This window comes from Poecile atricapillus, chromosome Z (genome assembly GCF_030490865.1).
Source record: "Poecile atricapillus isolate bPoeAtr1 chromosome Z, bPoeAtr1.hap1, whole genome shotgun sequence".
In the NCBI taxonomy this organism is placed as follows: domain Eukaryota; kingdom Metazoa; phylum Chordata; class Aves; order Passeriformes; family Paridae; genus Poecile; species Poecile atricapillus.
In genome coordinates, this window is record NC_081289.1 from 91,240,414 (window position 1) to 91,262,683 (window position 22,270).

Consider the following 22,270-nt stretch of genomic DNA (forward strand, 5'->3'; position numbering starts at 1 on the left):
CTTTTATCCCAGTCTGCAGGACTTAATTCCAGAAGAACAGGAAAGTTTGCAAGAGAGATTAGAACAGACATTTGTGTTTGTTTGTCTTTGACAGTATACAGTAATTTTCTGGGGGTTCTACCTGGCTGCTGTTTTGAATATTGTTATTGTGAGAGCCTCCTAGGGAGGGCAGTAAAAATCGCAGCATGTACATGTGGGGGCTGACAGTTCAGCAGAGATGTGCTCCTTCTTTTCTAGCTATCACCCCCTCACAAAACTGAGGGGAGTTTTGGGGAGGGTGGTCTTGGCAGTGCACTCTGTGTAAAGTAATACATCTCTGCTTTTCACTAGAAGAACAAACTTTCCCTCAGTCCTGTGTTTTTGTATCATTCTGTAATAACTCTTGTTCTTCTTATGCTTTTGGTAATTTCCCTGCTCTTATTTGGTCATTTGACCACTAAAACTCCAGTGTTATTTGTATTTAATTTTTTTAATTTTGGACAATAGAACGTGCAACGTGTAAATGATGCTTATAGCAGCAGGTTGGATATTGAATGACCAAATGTGAAGAAGGAAACACCTACACTCCAATAATGTCTACTTCCAGTAAAACGTATTGGTTCTCTTTTTTAATCCTGGGTGGGTGCAATGTTTGTTAATTGGCAGCCTTCCAGAAGCAGAGCTCCTGCTCCTTCTTTTGGCCTCTTTGAAGAAGTAACTAAATTGCGGTAGGCTACAGCACTGAAGTTTTTGGTTTCAGAAGTACTTGTGCATCTCTAGTTAAAGAGGAGATTGCTAGCTTGATAGATTGCAATCTATCCAGGTTAAAAAAAAAACCCAAAATCAAGAAAGCACAACATTTTACTTTTAAGAAAACATCCTATTGCAGCATTTTTTTTTCATGCATTCTGATAAATATCTTTCTGTGGAGTATTGGTTTTTAAAAATTTAAATTAAAGTACTGTTTTATAATGATGAATTCCACCAATCTAAGGGAACTGCATTGTATTAGATAAAAGTCTTCACCAAATTTGGCTATGGGACTGAAAACCAATTTTAAAGCTACATTTTATACGGGAGTATGTTTTTACAGAATCTTGGGATTTGTTCTTGATTGTATCAGGGGTTGAATTTCTAAAATTCGGTATCAGCCAAAAAGAGAATTCTGGTAATTCTTATTAGAAAAAGAAATTTCTCTGTTTTTCACGTTTGTCCCTCCAAAGGTTCCTTTATGCACAGCACTAAACTTGATTTTTATTTAAAGCATTTCTTTTAAGATACAGAATTCAAATTGTTTTGAGAACTACTGCTACCTTACAGTCTTTTTTCCAGTAGATGAGGGACAGAGCAGTTGGTGCTCTGCAAACTTAGTATCTGTTTATTTTTATCAATAACTGTTACAGTAGGTGTACTGGCTAGAATTATTTTTGTTTTTCATAGGGGTCTCTAGTATGCTGTGTTAATCTGCTGGTACTAAAAGAGTGTTCTAGTCTTTCAGCTATTGCTGAGAAGTGCCAGTCAAGGCACTTTTTGCCTCCTCTGCACTCCTTGTCCCATGGCAGGGGACACAGCCAGGACAGCTGATCCAGGCTGACATCAGGACTGACCAGAGGGATACTCCACACTATCTGACATCATTTTCAGCAATAAAAGCTTGGGAAAAGAAGAAGAAAGGGAGCAATATTTGTGGTTCTGGCATTTGTCATCCTGAGTAACCCTTACACTTGCTGAGGCCCTGCTTTCTGGGAAGTGACTATACACCTGCATAGCTGATGGGAAGTAGTAAATTAATCCTTTGCTTTGCTGTGTGCCCACAATTTCTGCTTCACCTATCAAACTGTCTCTCACTCTGTGAGTCTTCTCTTCACCTCTCTCTTTTCTTGCTGTTTTCAGCTGCTTGTTGGAGTCAACTCACTGCAGGAGAGTGTTACAGAACCTGGTAGAAAATTCAGAATTTGGTGGTTTAGAGCACTTCTTAGATAAAGTCTCACAATACCCTGTGATAGTTCTACGTGACTCTCTTTACTGTATATATACATATATCTGGTGGCTAATGATAGCTTCACTTCAGATGTTTATAGCCTTTGAAACTTTATGAGAAACTAAAGCTCACTAGTGGTGAGATCTTGATCTACTGAGTAAGAAAGCAAACATAGCTCTGTCTGTCAGCCTAATCAAAATGTACTAAGGAAGCTGAAGATTAGCGTCTGCCAGGATAGGCTGTATTCTTCTGTGGGTTTATTGTACCTGTGATTCAAACAAATAATGTCCTTTAGGTACCATAATTTTAGTTCCAGTCTTCCAGAGACTGGCTCAATACCAGTTCTAATTTGAAGGGTATGGCGTGTCACTTGTGCAAACTGAGCTTCACACAGAAACACATTCTTAGCTGAATGCTTCCACTTACTGCTGCCTTCTGCTTGTTCTAAGGGTCCCTGTCTTCGTTAACTCATGCTAAATAGTTCGGCTTTATCTTGCATAGATTTGGCCACTGTTACCTTTCCTTCCCTTTTAGTGAATGCTTTGCTTATATGGATAGCTACTATGTGTTTTTGTTTTCTATGTGCGTTCGCTGCAAGAAAACCTAACTATATTTTCTTCTAGAAAGAAGTTGAAATCTTAAAAAGTACTTTTTTCTTTTTTCATTTTGAGGAGGGTAATGTTCCTTTACAAGCCTAACCAGAAATTGTACAATTTTAGATTAAGACATTAGTTTTTGAAGTGTTAGTGAAATTTGGAAAGGGTTGATGAAACACCCTCTTAACTAGTTGCTTGTTCTTGAGATCCTTATCATGTCAGTGCTTTTCTGTTTTTCCTCTCATAGTGCAGCTCCTTGACAGAATTTCAAATTTATTTTAACTACCAAAAGTGCAACTCATAGGAATTTAAGAAAGATGTATTCTACTTTCTTGCAAGTCACATTCAGAGCCAGTTCAGCACTTTTAAAAGAGACTGAATCCAGAGCTTTGTACTCAAGCAATCTAATTATACAGTGGAAGCACACTGCTTGGCCATATTCATCTACCATCCTTCCCCATAGGAACAGCAGCATTTGCTTGACCCTGCTTGAGGGCTTGCTGAAGTGGCAGAAAAACACGCATTTATTTATCTAACAGAAGGTTAGCTTTGTGTTGCATTGGTGAACTGTGTTGATTGGGAGTGCCAGTGCCAGCCCACTAAGGGAGAGGGAGGAAAGTTGTACTTTTTGACAGCTGGATGCTTCACTAGCTTTGCTGTACTAAGGAATGGAACCTAAAGGAACGCTGAAACCTTTCATTTGTAGGTCTGAATCCCTAGGACCCATGGAGACTGAAAACCAGTATGCTGCATGACAGATCTAAAATTTACTTCAAGATCTAAATTTAGACTTGTATTAATGGAATTATAATAATTTCTTCTTATGTGGCAGTACTGAAAAAAATGTATAAAACGACATTGACTTTTTTGAAATCATTGATACATGTGAGCTTTCTGATCATGAGTTTCTTGAGCAAAACCACAAATTTTCCTCAAGCATAACTTTCTCTTATGGTTGCATTTGAAGTACTTACCTGGATGTGTAATGGACTTCCATTTTAGAGAATGCAACTTTGCATTTAGTGACATCCTCTAGTACTTTGATTTACGGGAACAATTACAAGCTCTAGTTCAGTGAGAAGAGCTTATCCTTACTTTTATCTGGATGTACTGACTGAATCAGCCTATGCTAAAGCTGTTTTCTTAATATATTATAAAATTTTAGTAATGTATGGAAACTCCAGTACTTAGCAAAAGGAGACAAGCCTTGCAGCCAGAGGAATGCATGGATAGTCTGAATGTGAAGAAGTAGTGATAAAAGTTTGTCAATCCTTCCATGCAAGAGATATCATAAAATAAAAATAACTAAAATACCCTGTCTGTAAAAAAAGAGCTCTTAGGATAAGTTGTCTGTGGTCATCACTTGAAGCTCTTCTACATGTCTTAAGGATTCAGGACACACAAGTAACATCACAGGAAAGTTTCAGCTTTTGATTTAAGCATGAAGTCTTTTGGTTTTGGAAGAGAGTCAGTGTTCTTTAGTTGTCAAATGTGAAAAGTTTTTCCAGGTGTGTTTTTTCAGGTTTCAAACCACCACAAACCACCACACAGCAGTTTACGAAATATTTGTTACTTTTTGTTCGATGTTAAGCTCCTGCAGGGAGTGGCTAGGTAAGGTTAATGGTGGAAGTGAACACCAGGTGGTAGCGTTTCACAGCTGCAGTTGAACTGATGCACAGCAAACTCTGCTGGAGCTGAACTGGCCGCTCCAGCCGTTTTTTCCCAAGGGACATAAGCTGTAATCACATCTTTTTAATTTGGGTCTTTTAATTTTTAATTCCATTTCTGATTCTGACAGCCCATTTTTGGTTCAGGAAAGTGAAGAGTTTGATTACCAATACTAAGCTATTACATAAAATAAGAAGTACAAGTACATTTCAATAAAATAGTAAAGCCAACTTTGCAGAAGATGAAATTTCACATTGTAAAGTTTCTTTCAAAAACTGACAGTAATTTCCTGTAACTCACCTTTGGTTCTCATTTGATTTTCAACTTTTATGTTCACAGGATGCTAAAAAACCATTTTGAGACACTGCATCAGTGTTCCAGAGTCATGTGGTTAAAACAAGCTGGTTTTACTTCCTGTTTTAATGTTTCCTTAATCAACTCAGAATTCTATTTTTTACTTCAATACTTCGTATTGTGACTAGAGATTTAGCAACTCACTTGTAATACCAAAGGTCTAGGATGCATGTATTGCAAATTAATGCATTTGAGGACAGGATAAAATTCCCTGCAAAGTTTACCCTGAAGTTTTCCCTAAAGGGTAGGCTGGTGGTCTTCTGTTTTTCCTAGGAGCCAGTGTGTGAAGTTTAGAGTGGAAGATGAGAAGTACTGACAAAACATGTCAAGATAGATTTTAAATTCATAGCAATACAGTTAGAAATCCAACTTTAAATCAAATTTTAAAATTGCAAATGCTGTTTTCTAGTTGGTAGAAGTTTAGTAGTGCAAGAAAGGTTTTAAAATACTGCATGAAAATTGAACATCCAAAGATGTTCACTGATGTACTTTCACGTACTTTGTTTTTAATCTGTCTGTATAGCATCTGTGAATTCGGAAGGTGATCAAAGTGATGCACTAACAGCACACAAACTTGGGTTTCATGTTGCCATTTCTACCCCGATAAGGAATTATAAATTCCACTCCAAAAGGCCAGTAATGAGGATCCCTATTTCTGGGATGAATCCTTCCATCTAGCAACTGTCAGCTGAGTTCTTTTCAACTGCAGAGCTGTCTTAATTCTAGCATGTTTCCTTTGCAGCAGGCCAGAATAGCTGTGTTAGAAGTGTAGTAACTCTTTTCTGGATGAAGGGTTTCCACACTGGTGTCATTTCAGAGTGTTCTGGTTTGCTTAAGCACTTAAGACACAGATTCATTTTTACTGGAACGTGAATAGTGATTTTGGGTTTTTATCCATGATGTAACCTGGGAAATCTGGGACTTACCAAGCAGGAATTCTAGGCCTTCCCTTACCAATTTGTTCACATTATGTCATTTTGAAATTGTGATGCTTTTTGGGGCAGTATTCTTGAGGATCTTAGATTAGTCTTTAAGGCTCATATAATTTTTGTGCTTTATAGAGGCTGAGGCAACATGAAATGCAAGTTTTTGACTGTACAAGTGAACAGACAAATGTTCTCTGCTGAGAACGTTTATATTATAATAAAATAAAACAGTTTTTTTTTTTTATTCTGTTTCCTCTGTGTGGATCTGACTATGGCACACCAGCTTTTAAGCAGGCTGAAGCTGCTTTTGTTACATGTGTAGAATCATTAAAAAGTACTTTTGACTGAACTGTGGAGGAAGTGGAAAATTGCAGATGTTTCACTCCATTTCAGTGAAATCCAAAGACTTGTCTTGCAGAGAAACTTGCTTAGTCAAAATTCTTAAGCTAATAAAACCTTTCTTAGTTTAAATTTTGCATATATACAGAGTGTATTTAGAATGAGAAGGTAATATGCTGCTAAATTACACCAGAGCTTGTAGGCCACATTGCATGTTGTGATGTTACTTAGAGCTTTCAGCTTTATAACTATTCATTTTTATTTATTCTGGTGCAATTTTCCCTAATATCCATTGGGATTTTTAACTTAAAGACTGAATAAATTAAAAGAGGTGGAGAAAATTTGATAACACTCCGCTGTTTTTTGACTGTGGCATTCATTAGGCTTTTAGTTTCAGACACTGAGCAGTAAACTGAGGTTTTGCCACGCAAAAGCAAGTTTAAGCTTTGACAAGCTGTACTTGACTCTTGAGTGTGTGTGGTTCACATTTCTATGTGCTACATGCTCAGGTATTGTGACATGTTTGAAACTAATTACTCTGTATCACTGACAGAAATGTGTGGTAGCTACAATGTGCTTAAAAACTGCGAATTGTTTGTCCTTGAACATGTTGTGAAGTTGAAACAGTTCTTGAAACAGTTCTGCTTGGGAACAGACGGTATTACCAGGCAGGAATCCAGAGAGGAATAAAAAACAACCGTGTTAACTCTGGCCATTTTCCCAGGGGAGCAGCCCTTTTCCCTTTTTTTCTTGTGAGCATGGAAGAGAAATCTGTGTGATACAGGCTGTATTTCCACCAAATAAAAAAAAAAAAAAAAAGAAAAAAAAAAGCCAACAAAAAAACTTGATTCCTTTTTCAGTGATTTTTTCTTGATTCAGTGTTTTGTCACTGCAGCAGTAAGTAAGTTAAGTTTGCTTGTGGTTTTCATTATTTTTTTGTTAATCAGATAACAAACTGAGGTTGGGAACTGAGAGGCACGTGCACACTTCATTAAGGCTGTGAATGGTCTTGAACTAACAGGTCTTGATCTCATTAGAGAATTATGGTTTATAATGAATGTTTCAATGAAACAAATTAGTTGAGTACTGTTTTAATCTTTTCCAGGATCAAACATGAATCGCTGTGGATTCAGAGGTTCTTCATATTTAGGGATGCCATTCAATCCCTCCAAGGTCAGTTAAGAATGTGTATGTGAAATGTTTTTAATTAAGCAATAAATGATCTTGTGTCTTTTTTAAATAACTGTATATTTAATATAACATATATTTATTAACATATATAAATATTTTATTATTTATATTAAAATATAAATAATAATAAAAATACTTTAATAAAGTCTTTATTTAAATTATGTTAACTGCATAGTTACAGAATGTCTGGAATGCAGGGAATTTTGTATTGTTGATACTGAAATGTTTGCAGAACTTTTAAGAAATGTGCATAAGAAACATACTGAAATGATACCTAAAACTTCAATTCTCACAGCAGTGAAGAAACTGACATAGAAATTGTAGCTTATCTCAGTGCAGTCTCCTCCTTCTCTGGTCTTTTAATGACAAAGGAAAACTTCTCTAGCTGAAGAATTGTTATGAGGTAGAGAAGGGCAGAATAGCCCTAATTAAGTGATGTAGAACGTGCTGTTCTTTGGTATCACAGAAAGGTTCAGGCTGGAAAGGGCCCTTAAGATCATTTAGCTCTTATCGTCTTGCGACAGGCAGGGACACCTTCCACTAGAGCAGATTGCTCAGGGCCTCATTCAGCCTGGCCTTGGATGCTTCTGGGGATGGGGATTCCACAGCTCTGGACAATCTGTTCCAATGCCTCACCACCCTCACAGTAAAGAATTTCTTCCTGATACGTAATCTAAACCTGCCCTCTTTCAGTTGGAAGCCATTCCCCTTGTCCTGTCACTGCACACTCTGGTAAATAGTCTCTCTCCATCTTTCCTGTAGTGTCCCTTCAGGAACTGGAAGGCCACAATTAAGTCACCTCAAAGCCTTCTCTTTTCCAGGCTGACAGATGACAACTCTTGCAGCCTTTTCGTACAGGAGAGGTGCTCCGGCCCTCTAATGAACTTAATGACCTAGTCTGGATGTGTTTCAACAGGTTCCCATCCTTCCTGTGCTGAGGACCTCAGGACTGGACACAGCATTTCACACAGGGTCTCACCAGAGGGGCAGAATTCCCTCTGTCCCCTGATGCCCACACTGCTTTGGATGCAGCCCAGGCCATGTTTGGCTTCCTGGGCTGTGAGTGCTCATGGCTGGGTCATGTCTGGCCTCTCATCCACCAAGTCCCCAAACCCATGGCTCTCAAAGACTTCTTTGCCCAGTCTGTACCCTCCCAGTCTGCGTTGTCCTGACCTGGGTGTAGCACCTTCCACTTGGTCATGTTAAATCTCATGAGGTTCTCATGACCCGCTTCTGGAGCTTGTCTGGGTCCTTTGAGAAAGGTGAATCCCATCTGATGCCAATGTGTTTGGTGCCATGTAGGCCATCCCATTGTTTAAAAAACAACTAAAATCTTGTCAGTGACTCCAGACAGGATGGCATGTATTAATAGACGGGGCCTAACTGTTTCTTCCAAAGTCAGCACCTGCAACTGCAACTGGTATTTCTCTTCCTGTGCTGAATCATGCGTATTTGGTTGTACCTGATACCCACACAGACTTGGGCAAGGCTCTGTTCATCCCTGTTTGTCATGACCATAAGAAATGCTTTGAAGTCCAATGGACTGGGGTTCAAGAGAGTTAAACTTTTTATATAAAAAGAAAATGCCTTTAATAAGAGATAGAAATGAGATTGGCAGAGGCCAGTTTAGTGCTCTCACAGATTTTTTCATCCACTTTTCAGTGCAATTTCATTCTTCACTCTCAAACACAGGACAGAACTACTGTACTTCTTTCACAGTCCTTCCTGCACACTGGCCTCTACTTTCCTTTTACAGCTGTATCATACCTTTAGCTGCTCTACAGTGTAGTAGTTTAAATCAGTGCATTCTTTTAGGAACCTCTTTCAAATCCTCCTCAGTGTATGAAGCCAGAAGAGTTTATTCTGGATATTCTGGAGGTCTTGTAAAGTGCCATGAAGACAAAAAGTCTGTAAGATTGGCAGAGCATTGTTTTCCCCTCCCAGCAATTTCTGGTGTTTTAATTTAATTGTCAACTTCCAACAGTAAATGCTTCATACTGAAATATTATCTTTTCTGGGAATATGTTGCAGTCCATTAGTGTCTTAGAATGTGTTGGCCAATATACATGTGAGATAGAGGGGTGGAATCATGTTACCTGTAGAATTTGCTACAAGGTCACTACCGCTAGAAAATTGTTTGCACATGGATGTGGTTTTTATTCAAGCATTGCATTGTACTTTTTTCATTGTATCTGCATTTGAGGGATTGCATCTGTTTGATTTATTGGCAAAGAAAGGTTTAAAGCATTTCCAGCACTGTTGCCTGAAATGTTCTGAAATAACTCAGAAAAAAAGACTTGGAAATTCACTCGTGATGTGCTTATGATCACATAATTTTAATTTTTTCATTATTTGAAAGTGTTCTGTTAAATCTGCCTTGAAATTTTTTTTTTAGAAAAAGCATGTAAGCATTTTGGATTTGCATTGACATTTGCTATCATTACATGCCACTACAGTGATTTCATTCTTGAACTCTAAGGAGGTGCCATACCAGAGGTAGCCAAATCTATTCAGTCACTAGGGACCCTTCAAAATAGTAGAAAAAAGCAAGGGTTATGTTAGAATATCCAGCTTTATTGAATCTCTCAAGGAGAGGTCATTTGGGTTTGGTTGGGGAGTTGTGGTATTTTAGCTATTGCCTTTGAGGTGTTTGACAGAAGTCTCTTTGCAGTATTTTGGGACAGAAGCAAAAGTGAAACAAAAGCATATCCACCAGCTCACAGCACACCCCTCACAAATGTAACAGTCTTAACTGTGAACGAAGGCTAAGAATGACTTGTCTATCATCACAGTTAAAACATGATTATTTTCAGGATTAGAAAATAATTATGTACTGATATGGCTCCAGATTTTGCAGTCTCTCTAATCTGGTGTTATTGAAGTTTAAACTAGCTTTTTAATTTTGGGGTGAACAGTCTCCTCAAAGTTACAGATAGGCCTAGATCTTTTCAGTATGTTTAAAGTGTTGTGAATCAGTTTTAAGGCTAAATTGAAAGCCAGTAGCTGCAACTTTTATGTAAGATTGTGGTAATTAACATATGCTTTCATTTGGGGGGGAAAAGATAACTTTTGTGTTCCAGATGCAACATTGTATTTTTTCAGGGCTGCAACACTGATACTGATGAAAGATGAATAGTTAAAAATATTTTGCAGAGTGAATCACGAGAAAGATAACAATAAATAGAATATAAAAGTAAATGTAAGATAAAAATAAATACCATAAAGACCCAGGTAAGCCTGGGCCAAAATGTCTCTGTACTATGTATTTTTTTAGTTTAAGCAAACTTCTCTGTATTATATTTTTATATTTCTGTGCAACATGGTCTACTAAAAAGTGTCTCTGCCCATGGCAGGGGTGTTGCAACTAAATGACCTTACGGTCCCTTCCAACCCAGGCTATTTTGTGGTTCCACAAAGTGAGAAATGGCAAGGTCTTGCAGAATAGTTTTGAAATGAGTGAAGAGATTACAGTAACAGAGACACCTTGTATTAGTGGCTGGATACTGCATTTGGCAAGATACCATAAGTTTTACTCAAATTAGCTAAATCAGCTAAAATCATGTGCTTTAGATGAATTTATGTCATTATAATGTGGAAAACACACCTCTAAAGCTGAGGCTACCCACACAGAGGTGAAGACCCCTACCAACTGAACACCTGCAAAATGTATTGTGAAATACTTCAAAGCATGTAAAAGATTGGTTATTCCATGACTATTAAGTAGGCATGTATTTGGAAATTAGATAACTGAATACTTATGTTTTGAAAGCATAATTATGCTTCTTGGCTGTAACCAGGTGTGTTGGGTTGGTGTACTTAGCACCCAGCACACACCACTGTGCAAATACGTTAAAACCACTTAACTCCATGTGTGGATTGGCACTCTGGGTGAAGGAGCCTTGTCTTGGTACAACAGTGAACCAAGGTGTGAGAAGAAAGCTTTTTGAAAGTGGGACTGTGCCAGTGCAAGTGCATGTTTAATAGCATTCTTTATTAGTGTTTGAAGAAATCTTGCCCATGCTTCTGCAGCAGAGTTTCTTAGCTCTGCAGTGGCCAGTGGGAATTCTTGGTGGCCATGAATTATATTTTAATAGCTGTTCTAATTGATATAGTAGGGAACACTGTCACATCACTGAGTCAAGTTTAAATGTTTGAAAGCTTCCCCACAACTTACGTCTTTCAAGTGTTTACTCTTTTAAAGACGACTGGGATTTTGGAAAACATGATGTTCAGTAGAACAGAACTGTTTACTCCCTCTCTGAGATCCAAGTAAATCTGTCTCCTGTGGGATCTACAGACTAATTCTCAAAAAAGGCAAAGTGCATAGACAACTGGCCCTGGCCATACCCCCTTTGTTGTCTTACCAGAGTATGTCTGCATCAGTGCATTAGCTCAAGTCAGTAGAGACCACTTTACAAAGGCAATTTAATGTGCCCTATATGTCTATTTAATGTGCAGGGTAAGAGACAGTGATGGGGGCACTGGCAGTACAGGGATGGGAGTGGGAGCTGTTGAGATTTGTACTGCCTCCTCAAGAGGGGGTCCAGGATTGGAAATAAGGGAGAGGAGGTGCAGCACTCAGCACTCACTCTCCCATTCTCCTTCTCTGTTACATAGCATTTTCAGTGCTGCTGAGCCCATTTCATCTTGTTTTCTGCCTCCCTTTTCCAACCATCTTTGATTCCCTTGTATGAGAGCAGTCTCTTGCTGTCTGGTGGGTAATAACAATTTTTCTCCCGGTTTCTTACTAGAAGCAAAGCCTTTTGGCTTTGGAAATAAGCATGACTTACCTGAAAAATACCAGTTAAACATAACATAATATTAATTTTTTTTCTTTCCTTGTGTTTTTAGGATGAATTACAAAATTAAAATTGTAACTGATTAGGCAATAGTGCTAGTAAAATACCATTTAAATATAATTGAAAATAAAATTTTAAATATCACTTAAAAATCTACTCAGTATTTAATCAGTTTTTATTATGTTTTAAATAGTTATCTTCCAGTTGCTCCAAACTGAACCATCCCAAGTATCCAGTCACCTTATTACACATGGTCTCAGATTTCATAAAGTGGTACAATCCAGGATGGGCCTATAAAATACCATAAAGAAAAATAGTAGTTTTAGCACAGGTGTATCAATCCCTTGCTCATTTCTATGACTTGTATTGTGGGACTAGTCAGCCTTTAACTATCATCTTTGCTTCTCAGTTGACATTCAGTGATCCTTGTGAGTACCTTCCAGCTCCAGATATTGTATGTTTCCATGATTATTTGGTATATAAATACTTCATTTGAACTCTGATTATTATTTTAAAATAGAGATGAAAGTAGATAAATGGCTAATTTGGTGTTGCTTCAGTTTACAGAGAGATTACTAGTAATTGCTCACACTGCTTTCTTCATGTAGAGCATTATATTGTAAAATCTCTGCTGAGGAGCCCTCCAGAGGTTTGGCTGTTAAGAGTGCTTTCCCAGCTGCCAGGAAGTTAATGCCCAGTGTCAGGACAAACTTATGTACCGTTGAGGACATCCCATCTTTTTTCTTAACTGTTTGGCAGATGGAGCTCTTGGCAAAGCTTTTTTCCAAAGCTTTCTATTGACCAAGTGATTAGAAGAGCAGCAGTTATGATGATCAACTTAGTTTGATGAGGGAAGTTGAGCAGAGTTTGATGAGGAAAGCTGAGCAGGGTACCATAATGAGTGAAGGGGAAAGTAATTTGTTTACCTCTTGCCTTAACAACAACAACAACAACAACAAAAGCTTTGCTGTAGTTTAAGATCTTGTGATGTTTCAATATTTCTATATTTTCCCTCTTTTTTTAGGGTCCCGGTATATCTCATCCCTATGACAGTGGGCACATAGCAATGACTTACACAGGATTATCATGTCTGGTTATTCTTGGAGATGATTTAAGTCGAGTAAATAAAGATGCCATACTGGCAGGACTGAGAGCTCTCCAGCTGGAGGATGGAAGGTAAAAGACATTTTATATGCTGCAACTCCCACAGCTCCCACATGTAGAACGAAACATAAGAAACATGTTTTTTATAGAAGTAGTAGTTAGAAAATAGTTTGATGGGTAATAATATAAGTCGTAGAACATATGCTGGCTTCTTACAAATAGCTAAGTTATTAGAGGATACTAACTAACTCTTTGAATCAAATTGGAGGCCAAGCAGCAAAACTCAGAAGAAACCATTAAAGATTTATTTATTGTCACAGGTAATTCAACCTTTTATTTATTTTTGTGTGTCATAGAAGCATATAGGTTGAAAAAGACCTTTGAGATCATCAAGTCCAACTCTTAACCCAGCACTGCCAAAGCCAACACTGAACCATGTCTTTAAGTGCCACATCTGCATGTCTTCCAAATACCTTCAGGGATGGTGACTCCACTGTTTTCCTGGGCAGCCTGTTCCAGTGCTAGACAAGCCTTCTGATGAAGAAAATTTTTCTAATACCTGATCTAAATCTCGCCTGGTGCAACTTGAGGCTATTTCCTCTGTCCCACTTGGGAGAGGAGACCGACCCTCACCTTGCCACCTTTCAGGTAGTTGGGTGATAAGGTGTCCCCTTGGTGTTCTTTTTGCCAGGCTGAACACTCCAAGCTCCCTCAGCTGCTCCTCATCAGATCTGTGTTCCAAACCCTTCCCCAGCTCCACTGCCCTTCTCTGGACATGCTCCAGCACCTCAGTGGTCTTCCTTGTTGTGAGGGACCCAAAACAGAGCACAAAACTCGAGGTGTGGCCTCACCAGTGCCCAGTACAGGGGGATGGTCACTGCCCTGGTTCTGCTGGCCACTTTCTGATACAAGCATCCAAATCAGGGCATTCATCATCATCTTAGGAGTCTCTGAGATTGTGCCAAAATAACCCAGATACAAAAATTTTAAGATGTTTGTAGAGTTTGGTGAGATTGTAACAATAAGTAAAGAAAAACTGATTCACTGCTTGTATTAGAAATGGTAGTATTAGCAGTTACCTTTATACATATGTGGGAAACTGGTCCTCAAGTTGCAGTAATGAAGGAAAACCTTGTGAGCTATTAGGATTCCTAAGAAGTCAAAGAATTCTGCCCAAAAGAGGTAAAATGATAAGTCATGTTATCTGTATATATTGTAATAGGTGAAGGACTGTAAGCATAAACATCTTGGAATAAATAAACACCGGTGTCATTAGGTTGCTGGAAATAGTTACTCAGGCTCCTAAATGTTTATAGTTCTATGAATTTTCCTTAGCTTAGAATCACATCTTCTGAAAAGAAAATCTTGTGCAGCTTTGGGTTGTATTTATGAGACTACTGTAAACTAATCTTTAAAGAAAACACTGCAATTCCTTGAGCTGCATTTCATATTTTCTGTTGTAACAGGCGAAACAGTGTCTAAAGACAGAAATGTTTCTTTCAGTTTCTGTGCAGTGCTGGAAGGAAGTGAGAATGATATGAGGTTTGTGTACTGTGCTTCCTGTATCTGCTACATGCTCGATAACTGGTCAGGCATGGATATGAAGAAAGCAATAGACTACATTAGAAGAAGTATGGTGAGTGTTTTCAAAATGTAACTTCTTCCTATGGCTTGAGGCTTATAGCTTTTTTCCTGATCTATGGCTAAAAAAAATCCCTGTCCAAACTGTATTACGGTAATTTCTTCATTTTTTCTTCCTGCTTTAGCAAGCTGAGAATTACAAAGTACAGGTTTTTTTTGCATTTGTGTTTTCATTAAAATGTTTGTGCTAGCAAGATAATTTTATTTGTGTGTTTGTTTACTGCAAATTAAATTGAAAGTCCTCTTTAATTGAAATAATTAAACAATTGAAAGCAAGTTTTTGAAAACTGAGGTATGATGTTTGTGTAACTTAGAAAAAATAGAAGTGCATAAAGCACTTCTGTAAAGTGTATCAATAAAATCCTCACACTTCACTGGGGTGTAGTACTGCTTTTTAAAAGATACACAGATTCAAATAAACTAATTGACATCAGTTCATGCTTATGCGTTTCCAGTCATGCACTTCATAATTTATTTATTAGATACTTGGAATGAAAAAATATATTCATGAGCATATACACTTTTTCTGTCTCTGTGCAAGTTGTCTTCATATTTGTTTGGAATAAAGGAGCTTTCCAAATTTTTTCATGTTGTTTCACTAGTTTAATTGAGTTACATTTTTGAATATTGAAACACAGTGTTTTAAGGAAGCTGAGCAAGCTTGAAAATTGCAGTTCCCTGAGTGTGAGTAAATGCAGATTAAACTCTTCTGGTCTACAAAGAAGACCCAAATTTATGATGACACACAACTTCTGTTGGAAATTAGTATTTTCAGTAGCTGCCAGCAGCAAGATTGTGATAAACAGTTTAAAAAAAGACTTCAAAATCTCCTGCTTCAGAACAAATTGTTCATTGTTTATTTTTAAAGGAGGTAATTGGGTGCCTTAGTATTTCTTACTGTACACCCCAGGAGGCTTTCTGGCACACTGCTGTAGTCCTTTACAGACTGAGATGATCAAGGCTGGGGATACAAGTCATACAATGATATGGGTCTGCAGTCTGTTCACACCCTAGTAGCACCTTTTATCCCATTTTGCCCTCTGTTGACTGTTACTTCTTCTTCCCCAGTCTGCTTAGACATTTCCATTTCTTACCATTGGCCCTTTCCCTAGCCACCCTATAGTAAGTTATGCTCACCCCTGCATTCCCCAGTAAACAGTCCATGGTAAGCAGGTTTCTATACAACCCTAGAATCTTCTTCCCTGGCATCCCATAAGAGCCCTACTCTCATAGTTGATATCTCACTTTAGTTAGCATGGGTTCTCAGCATGAGAATATCCCTGATGAATCCTCTCAGTGGGTTTCACCCAAGGACAATGATTTATCCATTCTCCTTTCACAGTCTGAGGGAGGAGCTTAGGCAGAGTGCTCACGCTTGCTGATTAGGTTGGGAGCATTCTTCCTGCTCTGATTCTGGACCTTAATGTTTACTGAGATCAATCTTTAGTCAAATAGCTTATCAGAGATACACCAGGAAAATCAAGTGTTACAGAAGAATAGATAAAAACTCAAGAGCAAAATCCTCATTGTAGTTCTGTACATCATATTGTCTGTTAATTAACCTTATGAGTATTTGAGTGCAGTTTTGGTCCTAAAGGAAATGGTAGAACTAGGAAGGGGACAAAGAAAGTTGCATTGAACTGTGAAAGGTATGAATCAGCTTGCGTAAAAGGAGTATTTAATATACTATGAGTCTTCATTCTGGAAATGAAATTGTTAAATAGAGTGTGACAGAGATATGTAAAGTAACAGCACTGAAAAAATAAAAGGAGAGAGAAGCAACTATTTCTAAGACAGAACAGACAGAGAGCACCAGATGAGGCCATTATTATAGCAGGCATGTGGAAATTTGAAAGTTTACATCTGTGGAGTGGTACTGCAGATTTACTGTGTAGTGTGATCTTGAACCAAATTTATACTTTGTTTCTAGAGTTTAGCATTAGTTGTTGCACCTCTAAATTCCAGTCATTATGTTCCTATTGGAAAAATTGACAGCATTTAAAAAAAAATCAATAATTGAAGCATAACATGGCAGGACATTCTGGAAGGCCTCCTACTAATACTTGAGTTCACCAGTAAATAGAACTGAGTCTTGGCATGGTCAAAATTCAGAAGACACTGTGGCTTATCATATAGATTGTGTCTTTTCCTGGCTAGCTCAGAGAGTAACTGGAAGAGATCCTATAAGTGGTGTTCTGTAGGCAGCAGTCATCCTAGCATCTAGAAATGTGCGGTAAGACATGCTGTATTTTTGTCCAGATTTACTGTGAATTGGTAGGTTAACTATACACTGTGTTCAGCAGGACTTTTTTAAACCACTGGTATGCTGTGAATTCACTGCAGAGCGGCTATGAACATGTACACTAGTTCTGTCTGTTTTCTGGGTTTGCACTCCTTCATCCACCAGTATTTCTGTGAATTAACTCAGTTGCAAGGTGTCTGACAATTCTAGGGAAAGACACAAAACCTTTGCATCCTGCTTGGTCACATTTAGAGCTGTGGTTGTGTCTGAAGAAGTCTAAGACATTCATACTAGCCCATTCTGAAAATCATTTCACAGCAGAGGTTGTTCCTTTCATTCATTCATTCATTCATTCATTCATTCATTCATTCATTCATTCATTCATTCATTCATCTCTTTCCACCTTTTTCCTTTAGATGTATTTTAGTTCAACTACCTGTCATGGGAGCCAAGTATTTCTTAAAGTGCATCTCATAAATAAATACAATGAGTGTGAAATGTGGCATCCAAGAATGTTAGCTTGGTTTCTCTCATTAAGAGTTTGTAGATGATGCTAAAATTAACCTACAAAATGGAATCAAGTAAATTCTGTTTGAGATTATTTTGTTGCTCCTTGTGTAACTAACTATACAATTAATGTGGCTGTAGGCTTCATTGTAAATGTTTATTTCTGTTTTGCTACAGTGTCACCTCATTCTGGCAATTTTTTTAGTCATAGAACAAGAGAGATTACTTTCGTCACTACTAAATTGCTTTGACAGGAAGGCGTGGTTTTTATTTACTGTTGTATGTTACTCATTTACACTTAGATGAAGCATGTGACAGTTAACAGAACTTTTTTCAGTTTTTCAAGTTGGCATACAGGTGAAGTGCAACTGATCTGTATTGAGAGTAATATGAGTGGTTAAACACAGTACTCTTTGTAATAAGCTTGTGGATTTTTTAGCTTATTCTTCAGATTCTGTTGCCTTTAGTGATGCAGTGTAAGAATTGTGAGCTACAATTCAATACAGCTGAATGAGGGAGTGCATCTGTGTAGTCAGGTATGTCAAGAACAGCAGGAGACTGGAACATAATGTTTAAAATGTTAAAAAGAACTGAATCTTCTTAAAGAATAGATGGCCTTCTTGTTGTCATTCAACTAAAATAGAATTCATACAATGCTGATCACAAAAAGAATTCTGGGCCAGTTTTACTGTCAGTAAAATAGTCAGATTCCAACACACAATTTTTATCAGTGTAGGTTGATTCTTGTCTTTCACATTCGAAACTCAGATATGTCACTGATCAACAGACACCATGATGCTGAGATTTTGAACAACTTCCAGAGACTCAATAGCACTGCTTTTTGCAACAATGCTTGCTGGTTTTTTGAAATAGAGGTATTGCAAGAAGCTTAAAAAATATCTGCTTCTTCTAGTATAGTCTTCTTCAAATGCCAGTTGTATTAGTCTATTGATTTAATTAAGCTGGTTGTAAAACTTGTATACTTTGAAGTGAAGATTTTACCCAACTGGATTTACATGTTTCCTGACAATAGTATTTAATTATACAGTTGTCTTGTTGCAGTAATCAAGAGCGCCTTTTGCATAGAATTTCTGGAGTCTTTTCAAAAGGACAAAGAAATAAAAGTATTCCCTAGCTCTTTAGAGCACACAAGTCCCCAAAGAGCAGCTGCTATATGTAAATAAATAGGCACCAGTTAGCCGAGGGTCAGCTATTGTCTATTAGAGTTTAAAGCTAATTGTACAGCCCAACATAGTAGTGCCTGGGATGCACACTTAACAGCTTTTCTCCAGAGCTAATTACTTTGTCATACATAAAGCAAGCCACCTCCTCTTAAAATTGCTGTTTGTAGAGTTAATTAGCTTTGCCAGCATAGCTTTGCTAATCAGCTTGCCTTTTCTTAGCAATTAATGTGCCTGTGGAGTGTGGTAGCACATTTGTATTGCATTCTCAAAAGGCAGTGAAGAAGGAAGGGTTCACACTGTGTGCTTTGACATTCAGAAGTTCATAGAGATTACTAAAATGTGTTGGTTGAAACCTTTGAAATCGAGCTGCAGCTTGAAGTGTATGCATCAGATATTAGTCTTTCAAGTTGCTTCAGCTTGCAGCAACAACTCAAAACCAGAAATACAGTTTTAATGTAGCTTCTGTGTGTTCTGTTTACCTTTTCCTTCTCAATGTCAGCTTTAAAAGATGCACAAAATAACCTTTAGGTAGTTTCTAAAGATATGGTAGTACTGTAGCCATTCTTTGGTTAGGACTGTGGGAGTCATTAGTGGTTTGTCAAGGTGTCCTGTATCTACTAGCCACTGTTTTAGAGAAAATATGAGAAATTCACAGTCAGCACCTGGAGGATGTGGCAGAGATTTTTGTCTGATCTGATAGTGATTCAATCGTTAATTAAGCACTTGATGTAGAATATATAGGACCTATGTAGTTTAACTTCAAAAGTTATATACCTCATTGTTCCTTCTAAGCAATTTGGTATTGTTCAGAGATCATTCATTAAATATTTTATGAACTCTTGTAAAATAAACATTTTCCATTTTATTAATAATTTCCTATATGATCATTTGTTTCTTTTTAAGTAAAATAATTTAATGGGTTTTTAGGGAAGAATGATTATTATTATTGCATATACATGTGTTCCTAAATTGGTCATGACGGATGTGAACTATGATATTCTTGGTGCTTTGTCAGACTTGAGTTTCAATTGGTTGCACTTTACAGAGTGATTTTTCAGCACGGTAACAGTATTTTTAAACATTAATATTTTATAGGACATTTTAAGTTTATTCCAATGCATGTTATAATTTTCTTCTTGCTTCTGGTTCCCTTCTTGTTTTTTTAAAGCCTGATGTACTTGCTTCTTACTAAAGTATTGCTTGGATTTGAGTTTTCTATACATAGTGGTACCTAGCATTTTGCCTCTTTTTAATGTTAAACTGCTCTTGGATTAGAGACAGATTAAATGACCATTTAATTTTGTTTTGATTATATATCCATTCTTTTTCTTTTTATACCTTCAGTACATGTTTTTTTCTTTGTGGCAAAGATATGCTTACCCTTTTTCAGGTTTCTAACATATGTCACAACTAAAATTAATTCTGTGAAAGTCATAAAAACTGCCTGCATTGAAACAGGGCTGATTTGTTAACTGTGTTGTGCCAAGAACTTTTGGAAGTTCAGAATTTAATCAGGTTAAATTGTGGCAATGATCTGATAATAATTTTGTTGGTAAACTAAGAAATTGCAATGTCTATCAAAGAGCTGTGGTTCTAAAGTAACTGCTTTGTGGGATTTTTTTTCTTCAGTCTTATGATAATGGCCTGGCACAGGGAGCTGGACTGGAATCTCATGGTAAGAATGTCAAAGTCTTCTATACCTTTCACAGTGGTATTGAAAATGCTGTAGAACATGCCGGGTATGCCATACCTTTCCTTCTTTTCTGATTTTTAAGGAAGTGATGTGGAGGAGCAAATCCAAAACATGCCTCCAAATATCGCTTCTTCTTCCTTTAGAGCTAGCTCAATACCTGAACAGACAGGCTCTTAATCACCTACATTAATCTTACCTCATGAGTGTTTTGTTGAAAGGTGTTGCTTGTAGTTCTCAGCTGTTGCTGACGTTGTTACTCCGAGGATTTTAACGGCAAGAGATTTTGTGCAGTGTAACTGATTATTTCCCATTTCAACAGCTTTAGTAACACCTAGAAACATTTCCTCTGATAGATGCAGTATCTGCTGTGGATTCAAATCTTGAAGCAACAGTTAATTTTTGTAAAGAGTTGGTAGATATGAAGATAGGAATCCCCAAGAGAATGCTATTTTTAAGCAAAATCTTTCTATCCCATGAAGTAGCAATCTGCTTGTGACAGAGGAGCTTTTGACTTTTAGATGGGTGATACTGAATCTAGTGCTGTGGTCTGTTTGCCAAGGTGGTGATTGGCAAAGGTTGGACTTGATGATCTTGGAGGTCTTTTCCAACCTAAATGATTCTGTGATCCTCTCAAGTCTTTGCTGTCTTTATCCTTAGTATTGTGCTTTGATTGGATTTTGTCTGTTTCCTTCTTGATGGATCAATAAAGCTGAAATATTTAAATTGCGCCCCTAGGTGTATTAAAACAATTGGTTAGCTAACTTTCTGTAGAGTATTAGTGATAACAAATAGCAGTACTTCAGCACTGCGTTTCAGCATCAGAGTGAAAATAATCTTACAGCTCCTGGGGTCTTCCAGCACCAGGATATTGTAAGGAGCTTTGGGGCCAGAGTCATCTGTCAGCAGCTTGCTTATGGTTTTTCCCTGCCTCTGATTTTATCATATCAGGTATTAGATTCAAAATCAACTTCGATGGGCTTTAAAAAGTGATGGCTGGGCTACACAAAGAACATGAGTTTTTACCGTGCAGTTTCCTTGACAGTCTTGGAAGCACAATTTGTATGTATTGCAACCATGAGAGTCCAGGAGTCTTTTCAGTGTATTAACTGTGTGTTTTGTTTTCTTAATAATTTTAATTTGAATTTTCTTTTCTTCTTCTCACCAGACACTCTTGTCTGTTTATGTCCTCTAGGGGATTGTGTCTGAGCCTGGCTTTGGCATCTCTGCTTCAGTCTGATTGCTGGCATTACAATATTTTTCTTTTTTAAGTTACAAATGAAGAAATATTTCTGTTGCAATGCCATTTTCTTATTTCTGGACTGCTGTGTAATGTAAATTGTGCAACATTGAGAGAAAAAATAGCTTTAAGAAAATGAGCTGGTTTATTTCTGCAAGAGCTGGGTTGAGGGGTTTCTTTCCCTCCTTTGACATACCTGCTGAAGTACTTTTATTTAGAGTGTTCTTATTTATTTGGATTTTAGATGTAAAATTAATTTGTTTGTAGTTTTAAAAGTCCATTGATTTAGTTGCTAAAAACTTAATTAAAGTTCTGACTGAGATCATACTGGCTTCAGAAAATCCATGTATCAAAGCATTGCAAGCCCTGCTCTGTCTTTACAGGTGGCTCTACATTTTGTGGTATTGCATCACTGTGTTTGATGGGGAAACTGGAGGAAGTTTTTTCAGAAAAAGAACTGAACAGAATAAGAAGATGGTGTATAATGAGGCAACAGAATGGCTACCATGGACGACCCAACAAACCTGTAGACACTTGCTATTCCTTTTGGGTGGGAGCGACATTGAAGGTAGTGTACAGAACAGCTGTAGGGATAGTTATTGACTTGTTTTGATTTTTTTAGGCACTGTTTTCTTTGCTTCAAAGAGTTAGATACTTGACACAAGTGTGCCAGTATGCACCAATGACTGTAAATGTTGTTCATCTTGCAATAGATGCAGGAAATGGACGTTTACCAGATTAGTGCTATCTGTGTTGTCACTGCTTATCTCAAAAATAGGCACTATATTCTAGTGGTAAAAATTTACTAAGACTTAGTTAAAGACTCAGT

At 37.5% G+C, this 22,270-nt stretch overlaps 1 protein-coding gene across 1 annotated transcript in view; it reads left to right on the plus strand.

Moving 5' to 3' along the window:
• Positions 1 to 22,270, plus strand: part of PGGT1B (protein geranylgeranyltransferase type I subunit beta) — a 33,479-nt gene that overhangs the window by 6,496 nt on the left and 4,713 nt on the right. Inside the window, 5 exon segments of the mRNA XM_058865216.1 lie at positions 6,949 to 7,016; positions 12,858 to 13,009; positions 14,441 to 14,573; positions 20,141 to 20,186; positions 21,825 to 22,009. Of these exon segments, the coding sequence (XP_058721199.1) occupies positions 6,949 to 7,016; positions 12,858 to 13,009; positions 14,441 to 14,573; positions 20,141 to 20,186; positions 21,825 to 22,009 (584 nt within the window).